At 32.0% G+C, this 13,123-nt stretch overlaps 1 protein-coding gene across 1 annotated transcript; it reads right to left on the bottom strand.

Moving 5' to 3' along the window:
• Nucleotides 1–394: 394 nt before the first annotated feature.
• Nucleotides 395–11,439, bottom strand: LOC108223054 (uncharacterized). The gene is made up of 8 exons (XM_017397107.2): nt 11,225–11,439; nt 6,879–6,996; nt 6,088–6,176; nt 5,888–5,980; nt 3,736–3,802; nt 3,492–3,633; nt 3,246–3,409; nt 395–1,095 (listed from the first exon to the last, which is right to left on the bottom strand). The coding sequence occupies exons 1-8, from the start codon at nt 11,437–11,439 to the stop codon at nt 607–609; spliced, it is 1,377 nt and encodes a 458-aa protein (XP_017252596.1). The 3' UTR covers nt 395–606.
• Nucleotides 11,440–13,123: the final 1,684 nt, after the last annotated feature.

Below are 13,123 nucleotides of genomic sequence, written 5' to 3'. Positions count from 1 at the left end.
CTGCACTTTCTTTGTCATAATAATCATTTTTGTAGAAATCCTGCTATGACTGAGACTCCAAGATAAAGAAAATATAACTTGATTCTGATTATTGTTCCTCATAACACGAATTCCCTCAAACCAATTCATAGGCAATGGGTGTGGGCTGCTCTTTAAAATAAAACGAGAAATGAGCATTCCATGAGCAGGTGGTTAATAGTTTCATTTGCAACATTGCATACAACACATTTGGGGTCAGTTTGCATCCCAAAACGGAGCATACGATTTTTAAAAGCAAGCCAGAGCAAAATACAACTTTTTGGAATGGCTAAAGGGTGCCAAACAGCCTTCAGCCAAAACTTGCTAGAAAATGGAATTCCAGATTGCTGATGTATTGACTTTTGTACCTTTTAAATCATCATTAAAGATATAAAATAAACACCATTCTAATTCAACATTAAAGATAATCCCAGAATAGTTTTCACAACAGAACATAAGATGTAGAAACTACAAAGTTGGGAACGCCTAACAAATAATGTCAAAAGGAAATTTCTTAAAAATTACATAGGTTAAACATGAATCTTTGTTCTTATCAAAAGAAAATTTCCTAAAAGACATCCTAATTGCTTAGGCCAAATAATAAAGAAACCCCTGCGGTACCTTAGTCAATCCGCTTGGGTGGTCATAAAATTTGAACAGGAATTGCCGAGTTGGATCTCGAGCTACCATGAATCCAAGACCGTAGAAGAATGGAATTTTGGTGGATTTGGGATCATAAATCATGTCGTCGTCAGCCTTCACTACCACGTACACAGTAACTCCAAATAAAATCCTCATTTGTTTGCGGATATATTCTGAGGTGAAGACTCTATTTGGAGAACTCAAGGTCTTCATTGTCCAATTTATCAGTATTTGCCTCACATGCTTCCCCAATTCTGCACTCATATGGAAATAATGTCCTTTGGGACAGTCCACCAGCAGATCCCAACAGTGAATAACTTTTTGATATGCCCAAAACTCCATATCCTGTTCCCGAAGATCCTCGTAATGATCATCAAAACTTTGCCAAACTTCATGGAGAATTTCCTTAGTCTGGTGATCCAATTTCATTATCTCCTTCATAACCATTAAAACATTTTTAATAAAGGTAATTAAATATGCATAAGAGATTAGTATTATCTAAAACTAGCTAACTAACAAAGAGGAAGCTAAAATTCTAAAAATAATATTAGACAACATAGCAACTACACTTTTTAACTAAAACACGTTATCTTTTTCAGATATTTAACTAAAAAAATCGATTTTCTAAAAAATAACACATATACATGTAAAAAAATATTATTATAATCTATACTATCTATACTATACTATAATAAGCCAACATGGGTATAATTTGTAGTCCTAGGTTTTAGTTATATTTTTTGGTTTGGTACTCTCCTTTTGGTACTACAAGTCTACAAATGTGGAGTTTATTAGTATTACATTGTTAAACAGTTTCAAATATTAAAAACACTCCTGACAATATCTTATCATATAATATTTCATTAAAAAATTATAATGATGTTATAAATAAAATTATAAATAAAAATTTTGAATATCTTTTTTAACAAGAAGCTTTATATAACTCTTTTTAACTTTAACGTCTTCTATATCAATATAAACACCACACATTATCGTCAAAAAAATAAAAAACACCACAAATTACATAACTCTTTCTAATTGTAATCTTAAAAGTTTCTGTTGTCAAAAAAATCAACATTACAGAATTATGTTGAAATTCGATTGATTAGATTACTGAATCTTTCAAATGTATTACAAGATCGTCTATGTTTGGAAAAAATTTGAATTTTTTGATTTTTTTAATTTTTAAATCTACATGTACTAAAATCGGATTAAATGTATTATATATATATATATATATATATTTGTTAGGGTTTGTCCATTTTCAAGTAATCAGGAGAGAATATAGTCAGTCGAATAATATAATTTAATTAAATTTAATCTATTAATATTAAAATACTAATAAAATGATATTAAAATTTAAATTATAAATAATAAATTACGAACTATATACCCGCCCGTGCTTCGCACGGGTTAAAGGCTAGTACTATTAAAGTCAGAAATAGAAGTTTCATCGATCGGTATTGGGCCTAAATATGTGTCTATCTATATAACTAATTATTCTTTTTAACTAAAATATATTATCTTTTTTATGTTTTATACTAAAAAATTCAATCTTATGAAATAACATCAAGCAACATAGCAATTACCTTTTTAACTAAAACACACTTATTTTTTAGATTTTCAAACTAAAAAAACCGATCTTCTACAATTAACACGGGTGACCAATGTTGCAAAAAGCGAGAATTAGATTTAATCGGTAAAGACACCGAACAAGGATTAATCGAGGATTAATTTTATTGATCGGGGATTAATAGAATGATTAATAGAATAATCAGATATTTAATCAGTTCGGCGAGTTACGGGATAAGGATTAATCGATGATTAATCGTTATTAATCACCGAGTTTTAGAACAGAGCGGGCGACATATTTATAAAAAAAAAATATTATGATATATAATTAATAATAAACCGGTTATACTTTTCCACTAAAATACATTAACATTATTTTTAAATACTCTAATGGTCTCAGTTTAAAAGTAATATTATAAATCTATACTATACTGTATATCATTATTATACTATTAAAGCTCGATCGAGTTTGGTAATCCGGGTTATATTCGACCCACGGACCTCCTTAATTTATAACATGTTATGATATATTTTTCATTATCTATTAAACGAAACCATTAAAAATTAGGTTAGTATCATGTGTCGGTATTTGTGTTTACGTGTCTCCTTAACTTATAATATGTTCTATATTAAATTATTAATTTTTAACATTTTCATTAAAATACAAATGCTCGAACTAATTTTTAATTAGTCATTTGACGGACCTAACTATTGAGAATTCATTCTCTCAAAAAAAAAACCTATTAAAAATTCATTCAGCGGTCAAATAAAAAATTTATTTAAGCACATTATTCTATCATAATTTTATTTTCACAATAAAATTAGTTAAATTTAAAATATATACGATAAAATAACAAATATTATACCCGCCCGTGCTTTGCACGGGTTATAAGCTAGTATATAATATAGGTAAAGGTAAAAAAAACTTGGTTAAGGTAAAAAAAAAAACACTTAATGGTTGGTTAAGGAATGAACACATTCTATTAAATTCTTCGATACATAAATTTACATACCTGTTTGACTTCTTCTTTCATCAGATGCATCTCAGAACTACAAAGCTCCTCTAATCTATAATGCACCAGCCAATCTCCTGATATGTAGGCTGGCCAAATCCCGTGAAGCATCCAATAGAAGGGATAGGGCCAAACGTCCATCCTCAAGTCATAGACCATCGGACCTGGAAAAAAAAATTCAACAAATAAGAGAAAAAAAATATAACTGAAGGGAACATGAGTGCATGTTTTATGTTTTTATCTTACCTAGCTGAGCCGGAAATTCAAAGCTCACGGTCTCATAAACAGGTACGCCGCCTCGGGGCACATATACACTCGGAAACATGAATTTGGGATAAGGCGGTGGATAATTCTTTAACTCTGATAATTTCCCAGTCAGTGCTCCCAACTGAAAAAAAATGAAAATCGATTAGAAAAATTCAAACAAGTCAACAAATTAACGGCTAGTAATTTGAAGCATTGCAAACTATATACGAAATTATAACTATACATCTTTCGTTCTTGACCCTTGCAAAGGAACGTCAGCAAACCCACGTCTCTGCAATCTGATGGGAGACCTGATAGGAGAAAAAGAGGGCATGGTGGTAGTTATTTAGTACATATATCTTTTCATGGATTTTTTTAATTTTCAACAAAACATAATGACAAGTATTAGTTTACTTACTATTTAAGCAACTCAGCACCCTACATGTAACTTTGAGTTCTTGCTAAGCTTGACTATTTGTTATGTTTTAGGCCTTTAGTACTACAATGAGATTTTTTGTTTGAAGAGTAACTTTTTTCATTTTTCTAGTGTCCTAATTGTACACCTAAAAATAATAGCCCTGTACATATTTATAGGCAGACTGGCAACAAATTGGGGACTGGCGCCCTCAACAATTACATTTCAACATTTCATATCCGAAATCCCTGGTAGCATGTGGAGTGACTACGCATAATCCAGTTAGTGGCTATCACTTTGTTGCTCTATATAGAATGCACATCTTTGAAGCATTATCTTGAAATTTGTAAATAGATCAATTTCTATATTTTCCTCTTTTATTTTTGTTAAAGTAATGTATTCAAATGTTTCATGAACAACATATATATTAGACTGGCATTATGTGAAGATAAAACAGAGTGTCTCGTCATTTGCTAAAAGATACCTTTTCCCAGCAAGAAGTGCAACTATATATTAAGTTCTATTTCAGACACCGAAATTCAGCGCCAGGAGTTCATAAAATTATGGACACTCAAGGTTAGCTCTGTTATCAGACTAGTATAACATGTAGCATCTGTTGATCCCTCTGAAAACACAGGCTACAGTTCTAATTTTTTGTATTAAATTGAGATTTACCGCCTCTTGATATCTTAAGTTTTCTCTATAAGTATATATAATATTTATGGTTCAAATTATTAACAATGTTATACCACGTGGCACAATCTCAAAACATAATAGAAATAGGTTCGTAAACATGATTCAACAAATTTGAAAAACTTAATTTTCTTAAAATTGTTTAGCTGTATTTCATGGCTCTAAATTCACCTTTTCATTAATTTCTTCGTCTATAAGAGTTTAAACCTAAATAAAAAGCTCGATGGGTTTAGGTTTGGCGTGATGTGTTTTTCTGTGTGTTTTCATTAAATGCCTAGCATTATAAATCAGTTTTTCGTGTCCGGAAGTAGGTCATACATCACAGGATTGATCCCAATATACATCATCTGATGGATCCCAACGAAGGGTAGGGAGGTGAAAGAGAGTAAGGCGGAAAAGCATATGCATCTGTTTTTGGAAGAAAGGAAGACGGATGTGATTATGGTTCTGTTTTTATAAATATTTTTTCAATTGAGGACAGTTTAATCTCTCTGCCTAAATTCTTAATAGGGACTATGACTTTTTAAGTTTGACACACAATTTTGTGCCAAATTGTTACTTGCATGAAACCGCTACTTTTTTACTTGAGTTTGCGCCCAATTTAATTCTAATTACTATGGACATGTCAGACCAATCGCTGAGGACTTTAAATATAATTATTTAAATATGATATAAATATTTAACATAAAATCAAAGTATTAGTAATAAAAATAAGAAACTCATCTGATTGATGAGAATTTAGAATGTTTTGTTGAATTTAGAATGTTTTGTTTATTGTCGAAACTTGTGCGTGGTGCAGAGTTAAATGTCTACTTGTAATCGGCAAGCTCACACAGGTTTGAACCTTGAAAACCAATGCTTTATGCAAAATAAAATAAGGTTGCATATATCAGTTGTTCCCCTAAACCCTGCTGTAGTGGCCGCCCTATGCATGGGACATATGACTTTTTGTTAAGCATCTAAAAATGTTATGTAATATGATGCAAATAATTTCACTTAATATTTATAAATTGTTAATAACCCTACAAATATGCTGTCACAATTCTGAAATAGTGGTCGAGTCCTTAGACGATTCTGCCAACCACACGGGCGATTGGCAATTTGCACTCATGGAATTGACTGGGTCTCGTTATGCTGCCATTTTATAACATTTTAAGACAGGTCAATAAATTATCAGGCTAGATTTAAGCTCAGGCAACTCCATAAAGCTTCTAACTAGACAGAAGTTGCAACAGTCAGCTTTCATACAAGTCAGATGAGTTCTAATTATATGAAAAACTTGACTTACGATTTCAATTTTTCCGAAAGTAGAAAACGCATATATTTATCTGTTCCAAATGTTGTGCTTCCCATCAACTTGCACATATTCTCCATGACAGGCCTGCAAACAGAACAAAGGGTAATTGCAAATGCTTATCAAGCAATGAAAGAGATGACAACAAATCGAATTGCAAGAATAATTTCAACTTAAATTTTTGTAGGTCACACCTGCTAATGTGATCCAAAGTATGTTCATCGTGGAACAACTTAGCAAAGCGGAGAATTTCCTCATCGGAGACAGGTCTACATACTCCAATCTGCAGAAGAGTAAGAAAAAGGTTAGCAAATTATAAAACTAAAATTTGAAGTTTATAAGGACAACTAATACCTCTACAGACTAATCCCCTTCTACATCAAGGTTTGATCATCATCAAAATTCTCATTAGAATCCAAAACACCCTAAAGTATTTCCTTCTTCCTCATGAACTACCTACACATCAACTAAGTGCCTTTTGGATCATTATCCGGAAGAAGCATGCTTCCTTGTTCTTTTTCTTTATCTTTTCACCTCAATCTTTTCTGTTCTGTTTCTATCTCAATTTTTTTTCTGCTCGCCTTTTTTCTTTATGTCATTAAGGTTTTTCTTTCTGTTGAGCAGATTCATTTTTGGTCTTAAGACTTCTATAATCTAATATAAACAAACAGTCCGGATTTTTTTATCTTTTCTAACAGACAATTTTCAATGAAGTATGCTTATGAGTCTTAGAGTCACACATGCACTTGAAGCATGCAGTGAAGTGATGCTACTGTGCTACGACTGTGCAATGTGAGTTGACCTTGCTTCGCGGTTTTAAACAAATATGTTCAGAACATTAATTGTTCTGGTATGAAATCGATAAAAAATAACTATCCTGTGAACACAAATAGGACAATGTTCAAACTAAGTTTTAAAATGTATGCTTCTTATCCGGATATTAGTTATTTGAAGACAAATACAGTTTCAATATGTGCTCAAAAACCTGTTGCTGCATTTCTTCCGCCACATGGATTCCTCGCTCTCTACAAGCTTTATGAACTTCAGCTTCCAACAGTGCCTCCACGCCTTTCGATTGGATCAATTTGTCATCATTTTTAATCCTGAATCCAGAAGATGTAATTAGCAATATAGAGATGTAAATACAGATATTTTTCATTAGTTTTATTCGAGAACTTGGGTTTATTTCTCTTTTACATCAATGGGCTGTTGATAACTTAGACAAAATGTAGGGTTGAGAATGTCTGATAGCTGAATTTATATTATTTTTTTCTTCTAGATCAGATAAATCAAGTTAGTCCAAGGTCTTTGAAATTTAGGAAGAACATCCATGGGAAGCCTGAGGTTTGTGTGCTCTTGTTGTTTGAAGAGCAACTTTTTTCAATTTTCTAGTGTCCTAATTGTACATGTTAGAATATGATCCTGATAAGCCCTCCTCCTAACACCTTGAGGTTTTAGGAGAGTTGGTCACTTAACATGGTATCACTTTGTTGCTCTATATAGAATGCATATCTTTGAAGCATTATTTTTTCTAATTTGTAAATAGATCAATTTCTATATTTTCCTCTTTTATTTTTGTTAAAGTAATGTATTCAAATGTTTCATGAACAACATATATATTAGACTGGCATTGACAAAGAAGAAAAGGAACAAAAGATAAAACACAGTGCCTCATCACTTGCTAAAAGATACCTTTTCCCAGCAAGAAGTGCAACTATTAAGTTCTATTTCAGACCTCGAAATTCAGCGCCAGGAGTTCATAAAATTATGGACACTCAAGGTTAGCTCTGTTATCAGACTAGCTAGTATAACATGTAGCATGTGTCTTATCCCTCTGCAAACACAGGCTACAGTTCTAATTTTTTTGTATTAAATTGAGATTTACTGCCTCTTGATATCTTAAGTTTTCTCTATAAGTATATATAATATTTATGGTTCAAATCATTAACAATGTTATACCACGTGGCACAATCTCAAAACATAATAGAAATAGGTTAGTAAACATAATTCAACAAATTTGAAAAATTAAATTTTCTTAAAATTGTTTACCCGTATTTCATGGCTCTAAATTCACGTTTTCATTAATTTCTTCGTCTATAAGAGTTTAGACCTAAATAAAAAGCTCAATGGGTTTAGGTTTGGCGTGATGTGTTTTTCTGTGTGTTTTCATTAAATGCCTAGCATTATAAATCAGTTTTTCGTCACCAGAAGTAGTACATACATCACAGGATTGATCCCAACAGCAATACATACATCATCGGATGTATCCCAATGAAGGGTAGGGAGGTGAAAGAGAGTAAGGCGGAAAAGCAAATGCTTATGTTTTTGGAAGAAAGGAAGACGGATGTGAATATGGCTCTGTTTTTATAAACATTTTTTCAATTAAGGACTGTTTAGTCTCTCTGGCTAAATTCTTAAGAGGTACTGTGACTTTTTACATTTGACACACAATTTTGTGCCGAATTGTTACTGGCATGAAACCGCTACTTTTGACTTGAGTTGCGCCCACTTGGAAAGCTCACTTTTACAGCACTGGATCATAGCTAAGCTTCCTGACCTGGCTTTCGATTATGTGAAGAAAATATATATATATGAAATTCTACATTCCTCCCATACTTAACAGAAAACTAAGATTTATCTAGAAGTACACCTGAGAATTGTAAAAATAGTACTCAATCTAAGGGCCATCAGTTTTAATGTTTTATTTGTTTTGATTGTATTCTTAAGCACAGTGATATTTAAAAAAAAAAAGTATTATATTGTTCCTTGGTTTTCTTAAATATGAAAGAGTTGGATATAGTTTATTGCTATACTTTTGCTTGGCAAATTGTATTTGAGGGTTATATAATCATTTTATGTGTTCTGTAACTTTACATTTATTTGTGTGTAATATGCAAAACACCAATGTTTTCTGTTTGACTGTAATGTATAAAGTACTTTGTAATATCATGTGCGTTTATTGCCTTGTGCATTTATTTGTAATACGCAAAACACTGACATGTACTTATGTTTTATTTTTTCCGCCATTAGGAAATAATTAGTCATTGGTGCATGATTGGTGAAGTCAGTATATCGTTTGCACCCTTTTCCTTTAGACCTTCCTTAACCTAGGAAATTTATCTTCAGGAGGCATATGTTAAAGCATTAGGAAGGGGATTTTCTTGATCACCATTCAAATCCTTTACCATCCGGTCTGTAGCTACTAGCAAAGAAAGCATCTTCCTTTCTGAAAGTTCCAGTTTCGAGGTATTTAATCATCTATGGACTTTCTTTAGGAATCAATACATCATTTGTATTTCTACTTATCACTATGCTGTCGTTGAATAATGTCTAGTACTCAAATTACATACAATGGTTGAAATTTAAGTTTTTAAAATGTAACATTGTGGCCCCTAGGAGCTATGGTGGGTAACTAGATGTTGGTTTAATATTAAGAGGGATATTGCTTCCTAGGCTCCCAGTCCATCATTTGCAGCGTCTTTTTTTTTTCTTGTTGCTTGTGTAAGATGTACACAGTACCTTTTAATGAAAGACATGAAACTGGGATGTTAATTTTACCATCCGGTCTGTAGCTACTAGCAAAGAAAGCATCTGCCTTTCTGAAAGTTCCAGTTAGGTATTTGATCATCTCCGGACTTTCTTTAGGAATCAAGACATCATTTGTATTTCTACTTATCAGTATGCTGTCTTTGAATTATGTCTAGTACTGAAATTACATACAGTTGTTGGAGTTTTAAGTTTTTGATATGTAACATTGTGGCTCCTAGGAGCTATGGTGGGTAACTAGATGTTGGTTTAATATTAAGAGGGATATTGCTTCCTAGGCTCCCAGTTCATCATTTGGAGTGTCTTTTTTTTCTTGTTGCTTGTGTAAGATGAACACAGAACCTTTTAATGAAAGACATGAAACTGAGATGGTAATTTTAGTTTGTAATTTAAATTATTTTGCATTATAGTTGTTAATATTATGTATAATGTATCTTTTAGCCAAGTAAGAAGTTACTGAAAACTAAGAAACTAAATATAATCCTAAATATAATCGGCAAGCTCACACAGGTTTGAACCTTGAAAACAAGTACTGCTTTATGCAAAATAAAATAAGGTTGCATATATCAGTTGTTCCCCTAAACCCTGCTGCAGTGGCCGCCCTATGCATGGGACATATGACTTTTTGTTAAGCATCTAAAAATGTTACGTAATATCATGCAAATAATTTCACTTAATATTTATAAATTGTTTGCAGTACTAATAACCCTACAAATATGCTGTCACAATTCTGAAATAGTGGTCGAGTCTTTAGACGATTCTGCCAACCACACGGGCGCGCGCGCGCGCGCACACACACATCAATGTATACAGAAGACAGATTATCCCCAAAATACTCCTAACTGGAAGTTTGCAGTGTTCATCAATATACTGGAAAGATTTTATAAGTAAATATTTGTGTGCGTACTGTGTAGCCTACCTCTTTACTAGGGAAACTAATCAATTTTCATGTTTCAGGAGTCCAGAGTATTTTGAAGACTTTATGAATAGATAAAAATCATGATATAACGTTTATCAATGATATTTCGCATATGAATTAATATATTACAGTGGATTTTGCTATTTGACCGACTCTAAAACATGAACCCCAAGTGTTGGAAGTGTTTGCAAGCTTGATTGATGTGTGGTATCCATTTGATGATAATATCCTAAACAAATTTCAGCTCAAGAGCGATTATAGAGGGTTGGAAACATGTGCGCTGACTTCTCCGGGTGACCTGACCTTTGGTAGAACTAACGGCAGAAATGTTGACAAAGTGTGTATCAATCATAATTCATCATTTCATCATTTCCTTGCAACTTGATGACACTAAGACATACATCACAGTTTACAATACAAAGAATATATAGGCATTACCATGTATGATAGACCATTAAGTACCTCTAACTTAACTATAGTTCTTGGCAACTTTTGCACTGCGTAACCAAGTGCTTCCACCATGTTTTTGTCCACAACCAATAAACTTTCTTGTCTTCAATAAAGTACATTTACCTACCTCTTCCGGAACTCTAATTCTAGTAGTATCGCTCTACATATAATTAACTAATCAACTGATTTGCTTGCACACTGTAATGCCATTAATAACTTTCGAACCAAATTTCTTTCATTAATTAATCAAATATAACAAAAGTGTGCGGAATATTTAATAAGTAGGAATTTTGAGTTGTGATAAGGTAATCAAGATAAATCAACATTGTAAGGAAACCAGAATGCATAAGTAAAAAAAAAAAAAAAAACACCAAGAAAGTAGTAAATATGAAGACAAGAAAATGAAAGAAACAAACCTGGTCATATGTATGACAGTGTTGAAAGCGCGAGGAATAGCTACAAAAGGGTTACTGGAGCTAGAAGTCTGTTGTTGTGCAGTAGTAGTAGTATTTGCAGAAGAAGCATAATGACTTGTGTTTCTCGAATTCTTGGACACAAGTCCGGTGAAGCCAGCAGCACTACTTGTATATTTCAAGAAAAGCTTCCTTCTCAAAATTGCTCCGCAGGCCATTTTCACTTTTAGGTCAGCTCAGTCTCAAATGTTTGTGATGTTCCTCTACTTTACTTGAATATAAGTGGTGTGTAATAATCACTGTAGTATATAAAGCGGCTCTTTTACAGTTATATCCTCAGGAAAGTAGCCGTATTTACCACCCTTTGCCATGTGAATACTTGACTTATACGGATCCTGCACTTGCTGCTATGCTACTTTACTTTCTGTCTTCTGCTCTCTGAGGGAGTGTTTGGATTACAATATTTATTATTTACACGTGACAAATTATTTATAAATATAATATAATTTTTAATTTATATACTTGAATAAATATTTTCAACTTATCAGATATAAAAATTATTAATATAACAATAAATTATTGTTTATATTTTAAAATTGTTCTATGTATATTTGTAAAATCAAATTTTAAAAACATAAGTCACTAACAAATATTACGATTTTTCACTTATTGCTTATAAAATCAGAGTTCTAATCATTTTTTCCTTTGCTCGAAGTCTAATGCACTAAAACTTTAAAAGATCTAGCCATTTTTTTCCTATTATTTTTGTGAATTTTTTTCATTATTTTTTTGTTTTTTATTGACTATTATAAAATTTCGGTTTTAACCGAAATGAAAAATTCAGGTCGATAAAATAACCAAATTAAATTATGTTCACTATTCGGTTATGATTTTTTTGACATTATTCAATATTTCAGTTTTTTCAGTATTCGATAATTCGGTTCGGTATTTTCCGAATAATCAAGCTAAGTCTGTAACCGGATGCACACGTTCACAGATGTAAACTGATGTAGAATAAAAAAGAACGGGATGCTGCTCTACACTCTACAAACACACTCGACAAAAGACAAGTAAGTGGATATGCAAGTAGCTTTGAGATGAACAGCCTTTTTCTGTAGTACACTTTTACTGTTACTAGGTTTATTATCATTACCATACTATCCTAACCTAGCTTGGCCCAGCAATCATTCATTTTTCAGACTCATATTTGACATAACTATCCGGTTTCCCAGTGAATCAAATCTTTTCAATAAAATTCATACCCATGCAAGCAAGCGCGAATATGCATTTAAGTATTTATATATTGTGAAAATGTTTTTTCCCGATCTTGTTTTGATCTTGTTTTTTTATTTCCAGCCAAAGGAAAGTAAAATAACAGAACTGGCCTTAGAAAACACGTAGAAGTAAAATTTAGGGAAAATAGATTTTTTTACCACCTAACTTGTTATTTGTTTAGAAACCTACCACTGAATTATAATTTTTTTTCTTTTTTGTCACTAATGTTAGGTTTAGACTTTTTTTTGTCACTAACGTTAGGTTCGGATTTGATTATTAACATTATGTTATTTTTTTAGCATTATTAAAATATAGTGTTAGTCTGCAATATAATGGCGATCTGATATGTGTCTGTATCTTTATATGTAGTGTCCTGGGTAGTTTACCTTGGAGGACGAGAGTTGGACACGCATTTTGAGACTCCGAAAAATTTCAAAAATTATTTTATTTTATTTTTTCTGAATAAAATTTAATGTTGGTTTTTTTTCCTTAAAAATACGTTGGATTTTTTTTTTGTCACTAACGTTATGTTTTGATTTGATTATTAACGATATGTTATTTTTTTATCGTTATAAAAACATAGCGGTAGTCTTCAATATTATGGTGATATGATATGTGTCTATAACA

The sequence above is a fragment of the Daucus carota genome, chromosome 5, assembly GCF_001625215.2.
Source record: "Daucus carota subsp. sativus chromosome 5, DH1 v3.0, whole genome shotgun sequence".
Classification (NCBI taxonomy): domain Eukaryota; kingdom Viridiplantae; phylum Streptophyta; class Magnoliopsida; order Apiales; family Apiaceae; genus Daucus; species Daucus carota.
Note: the sequence above shows the minus strand (reverse complement) of the source record. Positions and strands in the feature narration are given on the sequence as shown.

Excerpts from the sequence above, each read along its gene's own strand:
- LOC108223054 (XM_017397107.2), bottom strand. The coding sequence starts at position 11,439 with ATGGCCTGCGGAGCAATTTTGAGAAGGAAGCTTTTCTTGAAATATACA. Across the intron at positions 6,177-6,878 it reads CGGAAGAAATGCAGCAACAG|ATTGGAGTATGTAGACCTGT; the intron begins GTTTTTGAGCAC and ends ACTCTTCTGCAG. Across the intron at positions 5,981-6,087 it reads ACTTTGGATCACATTAGCAG|GCCTGTCATGGAGAATATGT; the intron begins GTGTGACCTACA and ends TTCTGTTTGCAG.